The 18,585-nt window shown below is 43.8% G+C and overlaps 1 protein-coding gene across 1 annotated transcript in view; it reads right to left on the bottom strand.

The window, feature by feature from the left end:
* Nucleotides 1-495: 495 nt before the first annotated feature.
* Nucleotides 496-18,585, bottom strand: part of TMC2 (transmembrane channel like 2) — a 32,818-nt gene continuing 14,728 nt past the window's right edge. Inside the window, exons 12-20 of the mRNA XM_064666968.1 lie at nucleotides 16,969-17,148; nucleotides 16,014-16,166; nucleotides 14,547-14,675; nucleotides 13,203-13,270; nucleotides 12,214-12,453; nucleotides 10,419-10,544; nucleotides 4,963-5,041; nucleotides 2,701-2,821; nucleotides 496-1,601 (exon numbers count right to left, since the gene is read on the bottom strand). Of these exons, the coding sequence (XP_064523038.1) occupies nucleotides 1,351-1,601; nucleotides 2,701-2,821; nucleotides 4,963-5,041; nucleotides 10,419-10,544; nucleotides 12,214-12,453; nucleotides 13,203-13,270; nucleotides 14,547-14,675; nucleotides 16,014-16,166; nucleotides 16,969-17,148 (1,347 nt within the window). The 3' untranslated portion in view covers nucleotides 496-1,350. The remainder of the gene's footprint in view (nucleotides 1,602-2,700; nucleotides 2,822-4,962; nucleotides 5,042-10,418; nucleotides 10,545-12,213; nucleotides 12,454-13,202; nucleotides 13,271-14,546; nucleotides 14,676-16,013; nucleotides 16,167-16,968; nucleotides 17,149-18,585) is intronic.

Genomic DNA, 18,585 nt, shown 5'->3' with positions numbered 1-18,585 from the left:
ATCTCTATCAACAGATAAGCACAGGACAATATTGAATCTCATAATTCCTATGAGGAATCAGATGCCTAAATACTTTTGTTGTTTTGGACCTGAAAAACTGAATGTTTGTTTCAGCCTGCCTTATATCTGACTTAACTGGACCCTTTTGCCCAGCTCCTTGAAGATGGATGTTCCCAGGCTGAAGGTCAAATGCTCTGTGCTCTGTCAAGCTATAGAGGAGAAACAGTTTACTGAGTTTGCTGTCCTGACCATAGCATATATGACAAGATTTGTGGCGTTTAATGGAAAAATTCAAAGTGAGAACTTTTAAATCCAAATATTCCGGCTTTAGTGGAATTTTTTCTAGCTATGGTTATGGATTTGGTTTTACTGAAGAAGTTAATTTTTTATAGCAATTTTAAGAACAACAAGACATGTTGATCTAAGCTGCCTTAGATCAAGGGGGGGTTGTGTAAACAACAAGAAGAAACTGTAGGTGTAAAAGAGCGGGTCAGCCCAGAGAAGCTCTGCCACGGGTTTTGGGAAGTCCTGTGGATATAGAAGATACGTTCTGAATATGTTCTGAAATTGCACCAGGAATTTCTAACTGGTTATAATCAGAAACTAGGCCAAAACACTTAGTCTCTCAGTTGTGCTGGGTGGTGTTGCTAGACTAGGAATCCTATCCAGGGATTGAAATAGTGGTACAAGCTGCTGTCAACAGACTATGAAAAGAGGAACCCAGAGAAAGTGGTGGTGAGATTGAAACAAAAATATGAAAGTTTGGAGCAGGTAGACTGGAGAAAAGCTATCACAAATGCAGCTGACAAAACGTCCTGCTCTACCGGTTTAATAGGAGTCCTCTACTCCTAGTAGCAGCTGGCTTGCAGCTGGACTGGGACACTCACTTTTTTTGAAGAACACTTAATTCCTCGAGTACAAGGACAGCAAAAAAACCTCCAAACCACCTCTATTGAAATGACAGGTAAACTCACACCACTTTTATTAATTAAAGAAGCCTTTGGAAGGACTGACAGGCAGTTGTTCCACACAGCGAGCCCACCACTGTTAGTGCTGCTGTTAGTGGCCGCAGGGCTGCGTCCTGTGTGGAACAGTGTAGCAGGGCCACAGCTGATTTTCATTCTGGCTGCCTCCCATTTCCTCTGCGATCAAAATCAGCGCAGCCTTTGGAGGTTACAAATCCAAAGTACTACTAAGTGTCTAAACAAATCTCTATTAGGTAGTGTTGGATAGATAAGAGACCATCACGAGTGGATGTGCAACATTCAATAATAATTTCCTGCTAAAACTACAGTAGTTCATGCAGCACCTCTATTTTAATGTCAGATGGGAGAAGCATTGCCGAGCTTATTAAGCAGCCTGTAAGTAGCGTGGCTGCCCTCTCCCTCTTCCAGGGACTAGTCCCCGTGGGTGCCCCCGTGGCCTGGGCTGGCCAGGATACGGTGCCCAGACACCTGGTGTCAGTGGCTGTGTCACAAACACGTGTGATGGTGGGGTGAATGCTGCTCCTCTCCCACCAGTCATGGGGCTGCCGTCCGGGACTGCTCCTCTGCCGGGTTTCCTGACAGGGCTGGTTCTATCAGGAGACTCCATTTTCTTTTCTAGAGCAAAGATTATGAATGTTATTTTCTTGAGAGCAAACACTACCTTTTGTCCTCTCCCCAGTGGCTGCTGTTTCTTCTGTGTGCAATAACCAGAGTGTCTGGGGATTTGTGTTTGGGCATCTGAGAGAAGAAACCACAAGTAAGACCATTCAGCCCCAGCCAACAGCCAGTACATGTCTCTTCTGCCCAAGCCATTTTTGCAGGTTCTTACTGATGCATTTATAAGACATGATAATCCTACTAGCTGTGCTGGTACACTTCTAGTCACGGGGTGGTCATGGGTAACTGCTGATTTTAGTCTTTAGTTTCAGTGCACCTGAAACACTGCCAGCACTATTTCAGTCTAAATGATTGCCCTGGGTCTGCTCTGAGGGGAATCTGTGTTGGGTTACTCTAAACTTTCCAGCTCATCTCAGCCCATTTAATGCAAGCACTAGTGGTGCTAATGCCACTAATGGTGGCACTAATCTGCTTTCCTCATCTTTATCAAGATAGAATTAAAATCTTTCACATGTTTCTTACAAATGAGAGCAGGAGGTCTGCCAGTCAGGAAGTGACTGGTTGAGACTGAGCCTGGAGGATCCATTTTCCTTGAAAGTGCCCAGATTCCGATGCCTCCTCCTGCTTTTTGGACCCCCACAGCAGAGTTTACAGCATGCATTTATTTGCCCTAAGACCAATGCACTTCTGTGAAAAGCTTCTGTCTCATTCATGATGAATTTTCCAATGAAAACCTCAACTCAGAAAAAAGTCTGTGCCTGACTCAACTCATCAGCCCAGAAAAAACACTGGAGTTTAAGCATTGTTCCCAGAATAAATTGCTGGTTTCATGACCAGCATGGTTAATAGCTGAGATGTGAATTATAACTTTGGATTACGATTTCTACACTGTGATAAGCCTGTGTGAGACACGATCTAACAAGTCCCCTTACTGGGTGTCTATTCGCAGGTGGACTTCCGTGAATGAAAAAATCTATGCTAGTTATGCTCATCTAATAGCTTGCAAATGTGTATCCCTCCAGTTTCTCAATCCTACCCCATCATTTTGGTGCTACATGAGCCTTTTCAGAAGTATTAAAGGGACATTGCGTTTTACCTTCTTCTTGGTTGGGGTGACTTTCAGTCTTCGTACTTGGTGTAAGTAAATCCTCCAGATCTTGCAGCATGGGGTTGGTGGTGGCTTTGTTGTTTCTTTTGTTTTTCTCCTCTTCGCGTTGCTGCATCAATAAGAAACATTGGGGTTAGTTTAAAACTGCAGATGTAATCTGTGAAATGGTGGCCTGGTGCCATGGTTGACCTGGCTAAGTGTTTGTTGGTATGAATGCAAACTCTTTGCGAAGTTCAAGGGGCTGAATCTTTGTCCAGTGACCAAGTGTTTTTGGGAAAGAAAGTATGTCCCAGGTAGGGGGACGAGAGCCTGGGAAGGAATGGCTCTGCTCCTGTTAGGACAAAGCACTTGCTCGTAACATGGTTTAGGTCTACCAGACTCTGCATGTTTCTGCAACTTCCAATCTATCCTCTCTGTCGTTTTGGTTTATTTGAAATGTGGAGCTCTTGTGAGAGAGAGTGTCAGGGATAAATGCCAAAGGAAGAGGAGGAGGGTATGGCAGCACGGGGATGGGCTATAAGGTTGTCTTTGGTTTCACTTGCATATATTTATGTCCTCAGAAGATTTTCTTCTGGATGGTAGAGGGAAGAAAATAACCTGTTTCTGCTCAGAACAAGCATGCTGGAAAGGGAAGGGAGAGGCTGCCCTCTCTTATGCAGTGAGAAACTTTGGATGGACTCCACTCCAGCTCCATCTCTTGCCCTAAAAGAGGTATTTGCTAATGGAAGTTTTTGTGTACTGGAGCCATGGAATGCAGGGCAGCTCATGGCCTTGCTACAGCTGAGTGGTCCCAACCCACAGAACAGCCTTCATCCACTTGGCAAATGTGGCAGACTTTGGGGACAGCCACGACAGGTCTCTCTGAGCTCAGCAGGTCGTCATATGGGGGTCTCTGGTGGGCTCCAGCTGCTGACTATCCCTGCCATGAACAGGCAGCTCTCATTCCTCTCTCCCTGAGCAGCAGGGCTGTGCCAATACCCTTCCTTTCCGCTGCTCTGCTGTGTACCTCTCCTCTTGCCTGACTTGGTTGTCTCAGCAAACCTACAGGTTCCTGTGGCACAAGGATATGTAAAGGCAGGTCCTTGTGTTGAGGTGTTTCTGTTCCTTTGGGTAGCACATGGGCCCTGTTTTGTGATGCCTTAAACCCTGATCACACCGTGGTTGGGCAGTGTGGAATAGACCAAGTGCCCTTAAGTCCAAGTGTGCTGCAGCACGTGTTCAACTCTTGCAATATTTGAGGATGCCCTTTGCACCAAGGCACTTATTTTAAGCCGTATGCACGAGTGATCAATTTTGGATTTGAGCATTTGAATGTAATTTATGGAGTCTCATTTCTCAGTGCTCACATCCTCACTTTTAATGTTGCACCAGTCTCTGCTTTATGCAATGTTTTGCTTTATGTGGCACTGCTTCTTTGGTTTGCAGCCTGCCTGTGCTGGTAAAATGGCTGATAACATTTGATGACATCACATCCTCTCCTGATGCAAGGCTTGGTAGTTTGGGCACATCTATGTCATACCAAACAGCACCAGGAAAGCTCCAGAGGAAACTGCCAGACCAGTACAAGCCATGGTACCAGAACACCTTTGCTGTTTCTCACTGAGAATCGTTCTCTGAGCAAAGTTGTGCTTTTGCAGGTGTTCTGCTGCCAGACCTTGTTCATATTAGTTCAGGATTCCCTGTGTTATAGTCCTCTACATATTGCAACCTCTCACAGTTCTGGATACCATGAGGTCCAAATCCTACCCTGCTAATTCAGGTCATTGCATTTGTCTGTACCTTGCTTTTCCTATTTGCACAGCAGAGACAGATGCCAACCTCCTTTGTAAGGTGTTTTGAGAATTACTGGTAAAAAATATTGTTATTGCCATGTTGTTATTTATGGCTCATTGCTTTTCAACTTGTACAAAATCTGGCTGTAGTTTTGATATGCTTATCATTGTCCCTGGGAAATCTCAGGCACCAAAGCATTGCTCAAATTTCGAAGTAACTTATTTTTGTAGGTGGAAAGCACAGTTTACAGGAAAATGAACTGTAGTTTTGATGTATGAAATAGCAGCCTATTATGGGATGTGACCATTCTTTGCAGTTAGCCATTAAATGCCATCAGAGGGGACTGAACAAGCATAAAATATGTCTTTTTCTTCTGTCACCAATGTATTCAGAAGTGAAGAGTAATTTAAAAGTATATGTTACACATCAGAATTGAAAGATGTATTTCAAGGATGACTTTGCCAGATCAATACTTACCATTTGCATTTTCTTCTTCAGCTCTGCATTGGCTCGCTGATACGCTTCAGACACGGAATTTAGGTAATAGATGGCAAGGCTAGAAAAAGAAACATGTTGTTGTAGTGATAGGATCAGGAGAGAGAGAAAGTTTCACCAGGAGGGAACATTTAATTTTTTGCTTCCCTTCTAATACCTAGTTTTCCCACCAGCTATCTCCAAACTGCTTTTAGAGGCTCAAGGCTTAGGAAGAATTCAGGCTACCTTGAGACATGGTCAACTGAGATGCGCTGAGCCCATCCAGTAGCTCAGTTCTGCTCAAACAGAAGAAAAATGACAACCCTACCCTCCTGCCTCCACCTTGGATAACCATGGTCTCCCTTCACTTCCTTTCCAGCAGTCCTGGTGAAACCAGGCACCAGCCTTGAAATTGAACAGGCACCAGGTAACACGGAGACCTTAGGAAAAAAATAGGAAACTCAGGAAATAGTGGCAGAACAGGGCCTGAAGCCTCTCCTGAAAAGCAGTGCTCAAGGAACAGTCCTCCTTCCCCCTTTGCCAGAACCAGTTGCATCCTGTATCCCCAGAAGGGACCCTTGAGAGTGAGCAAAGACAGGAATCGAGGGCAAGCAAAAGCCAGGTTGGAGCAGAGCCACTGGCTTTTGTTTCAATCCCTTCTTCTCCAAAAAGGACATGCCAAAACCAGGGGAAAACCAAGCCAAGCTGGAGGGAGCTGAAAGGCAAGCGGGGGTGGGAGAGCGCATGCTGGCTGCCAGTCTTTGGCATGCAGGGAGGCTTGTGTTTTAAAACATGCCTAAGTGTCTGTGTCTGTCTCGCCACCTCTGACACCAGCAAGTAATATTTTGGTAGTAAAAAATGTCTCCATGATTTTTTTTTAGAGTGCTTTTATTTTTCTAAATTATAAAAATCATGTGCTCAGTGGCTCAAGCCATTCCCAGGAAAAGTACCAGCTGTTCAGTTCACCACTATAGCTGGTATTTTTTTTAAATAAAGTAGAAAATTCTTATATAAAAGGGGAAAAAAAAAAGGTAGGGAAAAAAAGGTTTCCTGACAATTCATAACCTGATTGTGTGGCTTCAGCCCAGATTCAGCATCCTCAAACCAGATTCCAGGATTTCATCAACAGAGTGCATGTCTCTAAGCCCAGCAAGACATCATGTACTGGCATATTAGTTTCCAGGTGGGAGATCAGGAAGGGGTACTTAGGATGACCTTTCTTGAGTCTTTTTACAGGGGTCTGTCTAGAGGAAACACATTTGCTTCCTTTTGCCTAGCATTACCTCAAAACTGGTGAACTGGGCTCTCTGTCCTCTTGAAAATTGTTTTTTTTGTTCTTCTGTAAAGATGTGGTAGTTTTATTTCTTCTGTGTTATTAAGCTCATTGCCTAGAAAATATTACTTTTTAATCAGGGCTTTGTGGCTGCCCTGCCATTTTTTTTTGTGACCAGCCAGGATGTAAGCGCCTGGAGCACCCTTGTTTTCATAAAGATAACTAGAACTGGCTGTTCAAAGCCATCTGGGATGCCATGTACTGTGTTTCTGAGCTGGTTTCTCAGGTTCACTGAGTAACTGAGAAAATCCATTTCCAGTCCCTTTCCAGCCCTTTCTCACCCTTTGCATTAGTGTCCAGTATTGCCTCCAACCACCAGGGCTTTTTCCCCTGAAGACTCCTGCATTGATGGGAAGGGCATGAGCTCACCAGGTCCCTCTCCCAAACCACTGTGAGACATAAGCCCACTGTGCCTCCAGGCTAAGCCTGAGTTTCCTCTGTCCTTGGTTTACTGCAGGTTTATTGCTTAAGGGAGGTTGTGCTTGTTCAGGATTGAACTGCCCTGAAGGGATCTTGAAAGGGAGAGGGGAAAGGGACAGTGCCACAGAAAGGTGATTTGATGGGCATGCCTTTGATGCAGTCCAAATCTGCAGGAGTCAGGCATGTTTGGATTGGGTTGTCCAAGCAATGATGAGGCAGTCTGTGTGATCCTCCAAGGTGCACACCAATATCCTGGACAGGTCCTACAGGTATGCTGGATTTATTGCTGAATTTCTGATTTGCACTGCTAGTGCTAGCTCCCAAAAAAGGCAGAGCAAAGCCAGATCTTGGTCTGACTGTAAGCTGCAACATGAGCAGCTGTAAACTTTGCTGAGGAATGGAGTAAGCATTAGCAAATGGAGTTTATCCACTTTCAGTGGGGTTCTTTAGGTCTACTTCCCTCTAAAATGGGCCTGCAGATGCACCCTCATGTTTGAGCTGCTAACTCTATCAGGTGGGAGAGAGTTAATTAATTTCTTACAGTGGTGTGTTTTGGATTTAGAATGAGAACGGTGTTGATAACACACTGATGTTTTGGGTTTTACTGAGTCATGTTTATCCTAAGTCAAGGAGTTTGTTTTTTTTGTGTTTCTTTTTTTTTTTTTTTTTTTTTTGTTGTTGTTGTTGTTGTTTTTGATTGGGTTTGCTTTTGGTTTTTGTTTTTGTTTGTTTTTTTTTTTAATTCTCATGCTCTGCCAGTGAGAAGGTGTGCAAAAAAAACTGATAGGGAGCATAGCCAGGTGACCCAAACTGGCCAAGGGGGTATTGCACACCAGAGAACACCATGCCTAGTACATAAACTGAGGGTAGTTACCCAGAATGGGGGTCTGGCATCAGTCAGCAGGTGGTGAGCAATTGTATTGTGCATTACTTGTTTTTTCATTTTTATTATCATTATTATTATAATTTACCATTATTACTATATTTTACTTTGTTTTCACTAAGTTCTTAACTAAACTTACAAGTTATACTTTGATTCCTCTCCCCATTCCACTGGGGGGGGGGGGAGAGAGAGGGGATTGAGCAAGTGGCTGTGTGGTGCTTAATTTCCATATGGGCTTAAACTATGACACCCTGACTCCTCTCTTCTCTGATTTACTGCTTCCCCAGATCGGGGGAGAGTGTGGGTCCCTGTCCTTTTGTAGTCTGCACAGGAATTTTAATTTTCCCCTCTTCTTGATGCAGTAAGGTGCTTCTAGCTTCTGCCAGGAAGCTCTGCAGGCCACGGCTTGAAATCCTGCTTTCAACCTGAATGGAATTAGGCTATGTGCCTGTGTGTACAATATCTCTGCTTCTTATTTCTCTTTATTTCCTATTTTCCTTGTTCTTAGGCAGTTAGAAGCACGACAGTAAGTTTGACACCCATGTTATTCACTGGACCCCATCATTGTTTGAGACCAGGAGCTAAGAACAGAAAGAGATAGAAGATGCATTTTGGATTGGACTTGGAAAAAAGAGAAGGGGTTATCATGGCTAGAGAAAATTACTTAATTCAGTCCACAGAAGTGGAAAAGATGTTTTTTTCAGTGTCTGCAATCAAAATCCACAGACTGTCCATTTACGATCCACATGTCACTATTGTAGAGGCTATTTTTACTTAGGCTGGATTGTAGGTTGCCTTGCCTGCTGCTTTGAGAGTGGTTCTCTGCCCATTGGGACTAAATGAAGCTTTTGCATTTCCCTGGTTTCAATCCTTTGGGAAGCTAGATGGGGAAGCGTAAGGACAAGCTCCAGCCTGGCCCTGTCTACCTGTCAGCAGCACAGCAGAAGCAGAGGGGAAGTTGAAGATTTTCAGAGACAAGGCAGGAAACTGGGGACTTGACTGAAAAGGAGAACAGAAAAGGACCGAAGCCTTAGGAAACAATCATATATGGTAGCTATGGTTTCATCTGGGATTATCCCAGACAAAGTGTGCATGCAGATAAAAAGCAGTATTTCTGCAAGACACCCAATGGTCTTGGGGCATGTGAGAGCTACTGCCAAGGGGCTGTAGGTCTGACTTGCCCAGGCACCATGGGGGAAACCACTTTTTTAGAGCTGTGACCCTCTTCAGAGCTGAATGGCTGGAAATCAAAAATATATAATATCCTCAAAGGTCACACAGGCAGTTTATCTGGGTGGGAAAGGAGAATGTTTTAGGTAATGTGGACATAAAGTATCCCTCATTTTTCAGAGAGGAAGCAGGGCAGAGACAAAATGGTGTCTCAAGGAGAAATGGACTGATGGTAAGGCCATGGTGTGGGAATAGCCGAGAATGGGAAGGGGTGATAAAAAGTGTCTCATCAACAAATAAACTGGATTTGTGCTGTTCCTTGTCCCAGCTGTCAGTGGAGGAAAGGGCAGGAGATTGTAACTGAAAAAACCCCATTATTTTCAAAGGTATTACTGCTCTCCCATCAGCTTTTTTGAGGGTTGCATCAAAGCCTCAGAAATCTGGCCTACAGCCCTTTTGTAAAGGTGGTCCATTTGGGAAGTGTTAGTTCTGCAGCCTTCATCTCATGTTTGCAATAGTATCTGCCAGTGCTACTGTGAAGCCCACAGGAATAGAGTTTATAACTCAATAATATGCTTGGTCGTAATAGGGATGCGATGTGAGACTTCTTGTCTCCTGCACGTATCTGATCTGATTCTTCTAAGTGTAGGATCTGTCTGCACAGTATACGATCATCCTTTTTAGGTTAAAATGAGTAAGTAGCTTGAGTCAGGTAGAGGGGGTGACATGTCATTTTAAGTTTAATTGGGATTTTTCTCAGGTTGTTTCTGTAAGAAGCTTTGTAACAATGGGAACTTGTGTTTGATTTAATTTAATGGCATTACCTTCGGCGTAACTATTCAGAATGAAGCATCTCTGTGCCCAAGGAAAGTTGTATTGGATCGGCCCAGAGGCCCACCTCCAATGTGTGTGGATGACCCAGGAAGAGTCAAGCAGGCAAGCTCTGTATGTAATAGGCACCCCAGTTCTGTCTCTTTCTCACATTGGTTAGCCTAAAGTCTGCCTATAGAATCTGGCCACAGCTCTCCTACTTACTTTGATAGTTATTGGAAACTTCGATAATAATGGCAAAAATATCTTTAAAACAAAAGAAAGAACTGCCCTGATCCTAGTACTGCTGAAGGTGCCATGGGTTTAAGAATGATTTCAAAGCTGAAATGATCAAATGGCACTGAAACAAATTCCAGAGGTATTATTTGGAAAATGAAAAATTAAAACTCCTAAAAACCCCAACAAAACTGACAATTCTTCACATTTTGGAACATGTAATTTTTGAATGCCCTGTCATGGCTGTGCTCTAAATACCACCAGCTGTGACAGAAATTGCTTCTCCAGAAAGCACCAGGCTGAGACTGTCCATTTATTTCCTGCTGGCTACAGAAAATTTTTCATATGGAAGCTGTGACAGCTTTGATATCTACAGGGCCTCTGTTGGCAATGTGTTTCATCTACAAAGTTGTGTTTAATTGGGTCAGGTAATTAAATTTGGGAAGTTGGGTTAGGCAAAGGTGAGGGGGGTAGAGAGCATGTGTCTGCCCCAATCTGTACTGTTATCTCAGCAGAAAGTGTATTTAGACCTCACTAATATCCCAGAATTTTGGTTTTTAACCTTCTTCCCCAACCCAGACATGTAATATTGCAAGGAAAACTTACACCATGAGCAGAATTGCAGGTATGATCAGTCCTGGATTTGCCACATAGCTGAAGATCTTGGCAACAAAAAGTGGGAAATCAAGCTCTATGGTCTCTTGAATGACGTCATACATTCTTTTTTTCCCACTGGAAAGACAAACAACCAGTTAAGGAGTGTAGATATTTCCTGTAGAAAGCCATTCAGTCTAATGATGCTAAGTAGCATGCTTTATCCCTCTTTCAGTGAGCATCAACTCAAGCTACCAAGGATTTTAAAATGCCTTATTTTAGATTATCTGTTGGTCCATTCATTCCCTCCCTTCCTCCACTGATTATAAGAACAAACCTTGCTAGGCCAACTTGCTCATTTATTTCCTTTGTGAGTTCTGACTGTTTACCCTCCTGAAATATATAAAACCTACAGACTGCAGTAACTATACATTTCTGATCAATATCTTGTTAAATATGGCCTTTTCATGACTTTCCATATGCAAATTCCTGCTTTCTGAAATAATGAGCCAACTTGAAGAGCTGCTAAGTAATGACAAAAATAGCAAGCTGTGATTATTGCTTAATAGGAAACTCACTGAAAGAGTAATTTCTAACCGGATTGATAAAGCAGATGAGAGTATTCTGTATGAAAGGAGAACAAATCTGTAGAAGGCTGGATTATGCAATCGACCTTCTTCTCTCCCCAGCACCTCTGGGTCTGGGAATTCAACCCTATCAGTACTATTCCTCCTATTTAGGGCTTGTTGCCTCTTGGGAGCTTGCAGGATTCCACGGAGGAGGGTGTTGGACTCTGTTCTGATGATGAGAGTCAATAAAGGCAAACTTGGCTAAACAGTGTCCCAACTTCATCAACTGCCAGACACTCGGGAGAGCTGAGCTTTCAGTCGAGCTGAGTGGTGTGCCAGGGTCTGAATCAGGCTGAGTGGCTTTTGAAGGGTTGATTGGGAATTGAAATAGCTCTTTCACATTGCAGATTAGTCATCTCCAAATGATAGCATGCCTGCAACAAGTTTCTTGTCAGATCTTCTGACATTACTCGTTGACACCTGTCCTTGTTATAGAACTAAGGGTATTTTGGTCTCTTGCCTTCTCCCCCAAGTCTTTCAGCTTTCTGTTGTCGTTCTCTGTTAGCAAGCAGATAACCTAAAACACTGCATCTACAAGAACAATTTGTTCCAAGCTGTCTCCTTGCTGAGTCAGATCCAGCAGGCCCAGGAAATGGCATTATTCAATCAAATTAGACTTTATTGGCATGTTAATCCAGTCCACTGAATGCTCTATGCAGTACTGATTCTGTCTTAATTAAAAAAAACCAAACCTACAACTTTTTTTTTTTTTTTTTAAGCTGCAAATCTTCAGGCCACCCCTATCCTTTTCCTGCTATTTTCCAGCTAAAGTCAACACAAAATCTCATGCTGTGGGAGTTCTTATCTTTATGAAGGAGTGTTTGGACTCATTTTGCTCCCACAATGTTCCAGAGAGCCTTAGGGATGCTCCTAATTTTTTTTTATTTTTCTGGGGGCTGCACCTTGCTGTCCTCTGGTGCTTTCATTGGTGTGTGTTGGGGAAACACCGGGAATCATGTAGCAAAGGAAAATAGCAGACAGGAGGATGTTCAGTGCTCCCAGCTGACTATTTATACCCCATAGCTGGACATGACCCTTTACCTCACATTGCTAAGGATTTAAGCTGATGGAGAAAGGAGGCATTTCACCACCTCTGTTGGAGTCCAGGTCTTCTAACTTCACAAAAATAATCCCATGTCCCAGAGCAAAAAACATCCTTTTTGGTGTTTTGCTAGTACCTGAATGGTCCACAGTCAAAGGAGGGAGGCAGGGACATGATGGTGTAAGCCACAGGCAGGAGGCTGAGGAACAGGATCAACAGCAACAGTCCCATGTAAAAATTATTAGACTTGGATGCTTTGAAGACTCTTTCGTGAGGGACATTGCTAGTCATAACAGCCCAGCACTGAAAATACATGGAGGTTAATAAGCGCAGCACGTTTATACCCACGAGCCCTGGCGCGTAAAAGGATCCCATCCTGAAAAGGAAAAGAGAGGGACAGGTGCTGTTTTTTGACAGGCTGGAAGGTTTTCTGTTTTCAAAAGCAGGAAAACAACTGTTCATGTGGTGGCAAGTGTGCCCACAAATGAAGTCTGGGCTTTATGCTACCCCGTGCTCCCAGAGGAGAAGCCACCTGCATCCTTATTAGGGTATGGTCCCATGCATTGAGGACCAGAGAGGACTTAGTCTCTTAGTGGTTGTGAAGGATTTTCAGTTTGTGACAAAAATGGCTTTGAGACAGCTTGGAAAATGTCAGGTGAATCTAACCTGTACAGGAAGACTCTCTCAAATGTGCAGAGATGTTGTGGTGTTGTAACAGGAAGAAATTATCAGTCCATGGCAAAAGGAACTTTCAGAGTAGGTGAGGGTGCTCTTTCCTGTTGCCTATTGCCTCTGGTGCTGCCACAATAGGGCAAAGCAGCTCCCATTTGCCCTCCCTTGGGGCAGTTCTGTGACATGCCCCTCCTGCCCAGTTTGATCTAGCTGGCTCTATGCCCACCCTTCCAGTGATGTGTAACCTCGTGATTCTCCCCAAACCCTTTCTAAAGTCTACATGGACCTAGTCCTCTTGGATAAGTAAGCTGGCACTTTTAAATTTTCACTTCTATAGTCAAGCACAGAAAGCCAAACAATCAGAAAAACCAGAACCTAAAGGTTTATCTAGTTGGCTTTCTAACTCCACCGACAGATTTTCTAAATAAGAAAGGAAAAAAAAAAGTATCTTACCAAATCATTCCCTGGTTGAAAACCAAACCCAAAACATTGCCGCTAATGTCAAACTCTGCATAGGACGGCTGTATGGGAAAAGAAAGGAAAGTGTGTTGTTGCTAGAGGTACCTGCTTTTGTTTTCTGCTGGGTATATGATGCTTATTTAAAGCTGGTAAGAAGGGATTCCTGGAGGGAGGGGAGGGAGGGCTCCCGCTGTGTGCCTACTGCTCGAATGACCAGCAGCACTGTGGCGAAGGCAGAATTGGAGCTACTGTGCTGTGGGCTGCTGCTTCTCTCTTGGCTTGCTCAAAATTGGAAAGATATATGGAGGTGCTTAGAGCTGCTCTGTGTTTATCTCTCCCTGCTAATATAATGCCAGCTGCAAGCAAAGGAGCCAAGGCAGGGGACTAGGTTTAAACTCCAGCTGGTGTGTCTGGTTATGGACTTACAGTTCCACTGTGGTAAAGTAATGAATGTTTAGATGGTGATAATGATGAGCTGGAGGGCAAATGCTATGCTGAATATATCCATGTACCCAGGTCCAAGCTGCTGAAGAACAGAAATATAGGCAAAGGGACAGAAATATGAGGGAACATATGACCTGATGGGTATTTGGTGACATTATACTCTGTGCTAGGTTGCTCCATATAAAGCAGTATTGTAACTATCTGATGTGGGTGCTAATAGTGGCAGGTCCAGAACAGGTTTTCCAGACCACTCCCAGTAGGATAGCTAGGGAGTGGGTGCACTGATCTACTTGTAATCTTGCAAGGTACTTCCATCTCTCTCTGAATCCATCTGGTTTTGTCTCCTCTTACATGAAACAACGGACTTCCCTCCACCCCTCCATTATTTTCTTCTGTGTTTTGTGCATCTGCAATACTGGCTGCTTTGGTAATGTAGCCTTTAGGAATACCAAAGAGTCCAATGCTGTTGTGAGTTACACATACATGAGAGGGCAAGGAAATGCTGCTTCCCCCACTGCAGCAGAAGTAACACCAGCTTCCAGCATCGATCAGAAGATGGTGCTGTGAGTAAAGCAGGTTACTGCCTGCAGGGTGGGCAATGAACAGGAAGTTCTGGGGCTTTGAGGAGAGGTATAGAAGGGCCCAAAGGTTTGGAGTTATAACAACGGAATGAATAACAGATTATTTTTTTAAACTCAGCTTCATGTTTTAAAGTCCTTAGGTGAGGATGGAACTGATTGATCCAGAAAAGTGATGCAGATATTATCCACACCAATGAAATTATCAGACAAGACCAGAGGGCCACTGGAAGCATTCAGAACAAATTCATTTGTAGCATTTGATCAAATGGCCCTAAATTACTTATATCTTCTCAGCTATAAGATACTGACTTACAAATCCAGCTTCTAGGTCCCAGCACCAACAGTAATTCACAAATCTCACAAAGCAAGCTCGGATGAAATCTCCCACCAGAATGGTTATGAAGGTCACCAGGATATCGGACACAGTGAGCCTCACAAACTCCTGAAATTTAAAAGAAGGGAAAAAACCATTTATGTCCTATAATTTCAGTAGCGGATTCAGGACTGTATTTTTTTATTAGGCCATTTGTCTTTATATGACAGTTACCTTCAGAAAAGCATAGCACAAGCAAACTCCCTGCCTGTTTTCAAACACTCGGCAGTGCCTAAGCTTTACCTTTGTGCTTGGGAACTACGAGCTCCATTACAGCTGTTAGACCCGATAGCTATGCTGCTGGCATTATTGACTGCGCTTGTATGCTGTGGCAGCTCATAAAATTGGAGCAGAATGTTAATGCCAGCAATAATGCTGGTGTAAAATACACATACACCAAGAGTAATTTTGATTGTGCATCGCTCTGGTATGGCTCAGCTCCTTGACCTTCACATGGACTCCTGAGGAAAATGCTCAGTTGTAAACAAGAGCTATGAGTAAGTGTAGACAAGGGAGATGTGCAAGACAAAAAAGGTAAAATTGCAGGTGGAAGTAACACTTGTCAGATGGAGATAACTGGTATCCCAAGGATTCTAAAGGAAAGACACAAGAAAAGGTTTAAAAGTCTGGGGAGGAAAAAAACAGCTCAGTCACACTGAGGATCAGCCCTTTCTGAGGAGTGATGGTGGTGGGTCTTCTCCCACTCAACTGAAAGCCACTCAGCTAGTGAAGACCCGCCGTGTGTGCACAGGAATGCACAGCCTCTTAGCTTGGCAAGCCCTAACTACATCAGCCAATAAACAATTCCTTTTACTTTTTAAGCTGTGGAGAGTGTGGCTGCTGAACTTCTTGGTGCAAGGTAAATGCAGGGTGGTGAAATTGAGGACTTGAAGGCCACCCTACATGCCTTTCGAGGGGGTTACTTTTGCCTAATTTTGTTTTCATTCCATGGCCTCACTGCATGTTATGGGTTGGGATATGTCAGGAGTTCCCTTGAGGCATGTCCTCTGGCTGAGTTTTGCTCCTGCATCAAAGCCTCTCTGCAATGTGAAGGAAGTGCAGAAATAGATGGAGAAGAGCAGTTTGCTTCAAAGGCACAATCATGATCTGAACAAGAACATGATGCAGGCATGGCTGCAGACTACCCAGCCTTTTATGCTCCTCCTGGCAAGTGCTACAGAGCTGTGTCTGCCCTGGTTGCTTCAGCTGAGGATTTCACTACCGAGGCTTGAGAACCATGGCCAAGAACTTGCATTGCCTTGGTGCTGCTGTATGAGAGTAGGCAAAAGATGTGTCATTTGTGAGGAAAACTTCAAGCCTGGAAATGCTAAAGACATCAACAAGAAAAACAAAAAAATGAATCACCCCAAACCAACACAGAGACTTGCTACATAACAAATTTCTTACGATGCCAACAGTTGTCTCCCAGCAGGGTCCTCTGGGCACATCTGCAGGGTCAAGGGGAGGTGGTGTAGCAGTGCTGTCATTCCCCACAGACAAGTTGTGGTGGCCAACCAGTGTCCAGTACGTGATGTTCTTTACCACGTCCTCTTCCGCCAGCTGCAACAAAGAGACCCCCACGGCTAAAAACATCACGAAATAGAGGTCTCAGTGGATATGTTTGGAGAAATCCAAGGCATTGGGCTCCCCCTTACCAGTTACCACCCATCATATAAGGCACTGCTTACAACAGATTTTATAATCTGGCTATAGCACAGAAACTGCTTCCCTTGGCCAGGAGCAGGGGAGCAGCAGCCCTTCCAGACCGAGAGCAGGTTGAGACTCCATGAGTTTTGGGGAGCAAGCAACCTGCTCCCCACAAATGGAGGAGTCAGACCTCTTTCAAAACACTGTGTGCAGAGGCAGCCTCTATCCAGTCCTCCTTCCTCATATTCCTCATAATTTTTCAGGGCAGAGCAAAACACCTCAAATTCCTCTAATTCTTCTCAGCTTAAAACAGGGTAATTTTTTTCTGTGGATCAGTTAGACGTTTATCCTTTCCTGCAGTTATCTGCCCACAACACACTACCAGGATAATGTTAAAGAGGGGAGGCAGGGAAGAGGATTATAAACTATATCCTTGGGGTCTGCGTTAATAGAAATTGCACACAGTGTCTGATGGAGAAAAAAATCGAATTACCCTAACATGCTGTGATTATAGGAGACAATAACCATGCTTTTTTCAGGGCTGTAAAGAGAAGCTGGAGACTCTGCTTGGTGAGACGATGCTCACGAGGACTGGGGACAGAGGAAGCACCTGCTGCAAAGGGGGTGATTGTGCCTGCAGGCTGTGGGGACAAGGTGCGCTCACCCTCGACTCTGGAAAATGCTAGTGGACATGGCTTTTTGGCTCAGTTCTTACTTTTTCGTTGACATCATCCATCAAGGCCAACAAAAACGTGTAGAGGTTCCCAAGGAAGAGCGCAAAGATCCTCCCCAGCTGCCATTTCAGCCCAATGCGGGGATGGTAATTTTCTAGTGCAGCGATGGTTTCAAACAGTGGAGGGCAAAACATGCCCAGCAAGGACATCACAATTTCAACCTGACACATGAGGAAAACGAGATAACTGCTAGTAGTAACAACAGTGACTATCTTACTTCGACCAGAGCGGGGGCTGCCGGCAACTGGTTGGATATTTTTGAAGGATTTATGAAGGGGAGGGAATCAAAGCAAACTCAGTTTCTGGCTTTGCTTAGTGTGCAGGCAGCACAGCGTCAGACTTCAGGGCTGGGTTGCACAACTTGCTCTTGCAGGAGCACTTTTGCTGTTATCTCAAAGCTCTGAAGGATTTGTTCCCTGTCAGTCCAGATTCATGAATATTTAGGTTCCTCAAGTACCTTGTAGTACTGCTTGCATCAGCTCCGAGGTTCTTATTTTAGTTTTGGAGGAAGCGCAAGACTGGCCCGTGTGCCTAAAGATAATTAGTTGATGCTAATGTTTATTTTCCACGTTCAGCACCTTTGCTTTTGCAATAGGTATTTACAGATTTGAATGGAAGCACATCAAGGACTCAGTTTTGCAGCTCGGGAAAACATGTCCTAGTGGCATCTTTTTTCCTCTTTATCATGTGAGATAATAAGTTGTACTGTGGTCAGTGATGTCATTGGCCAGTCAGGGTTAGCTCAGGTGTGACTTACAGGCTCTGTGTTTTTTTACAGCCCTACGGTGTCCATTGGCCTGTAGAGGACTTTGTTGGTACAGGTGCAGTCAGTCTCTGACACACAGGTCTCTTCTTTGTGCTTTTCTTTTCAGGACAAGAAATAGTACCCAGAACACTATTTTTTTAGATCTCAGGTTGTCACTAGAAAGTTATCAGGTTATCACCAGAAAAGTTCACCGTAATAAATCAAAGCATTTTGAGAGCAGGTGCTGTCTTGCTAAAGTTTTCCATGGGAATTGTGAAAATGCACGGCTTTGGATTTAATTTGGCTTTGATATATAAATACATGATAATGTAGTATATGTTGAAATTAAAGCTTTCCATAGGTTGACATTTTTGTGTGTGTGTGAAGAGCTTGAACGTTTGAACTTTTCATTCCAAAATCAGACACAGAAAAATTTTGACTACTGCAATTTTTCTTCAGATTCTAAAATCTTATTCCCATAATTCAAGGTGGATGATAAGGATTAGAGTTATGTCTGATTATGGACATTGCTAACACCCAGAGAGCTTTCTAGTACAACACTTTGTAAGCGTTAACATGCAATTTGATTCTTAAGATGGTGGTCAGTGTTGTAAGTGCCAAAGAGCCATTGATTCTTATTGTGATTTACTGTAAGACTAATTTCCCCTCTCTGCAGGAGGTGTTAATTTGTCCTAGAAACTTTCAGTGAGACCAATGTGCTTCCCAGCTACAACAAGTGCAAAGGTACTGAAGGGAACTAGTGAACTCTGGTAGCGAATCTCTCTGCCTTGGATGCTGACCTCAAACTGTTGCAACAATTATGCTGATGTCCAAGGCAAATTATCTAAACAAA

The sequence above is a fragment of the Pseudopipra pipra genome, chromosome 1, assembly GCF_036250125.1.
Source record: "Pseudopipra pipra isolate bDixPip1 chromosome 1, bDixPip1.hap1, whole genome shotgun sequence".
NCBI classification, from domain to species: Eukaryota; Metazoa; Chordata; class Aves; order Passeriformes; family Pipridae; genus Pseudopipra; species Pseudopipra pipra.
Note: the sequence above shows the minus strand (reverse complement) of the source record. Positions and strands in the feature narration are given on the sequence as shown.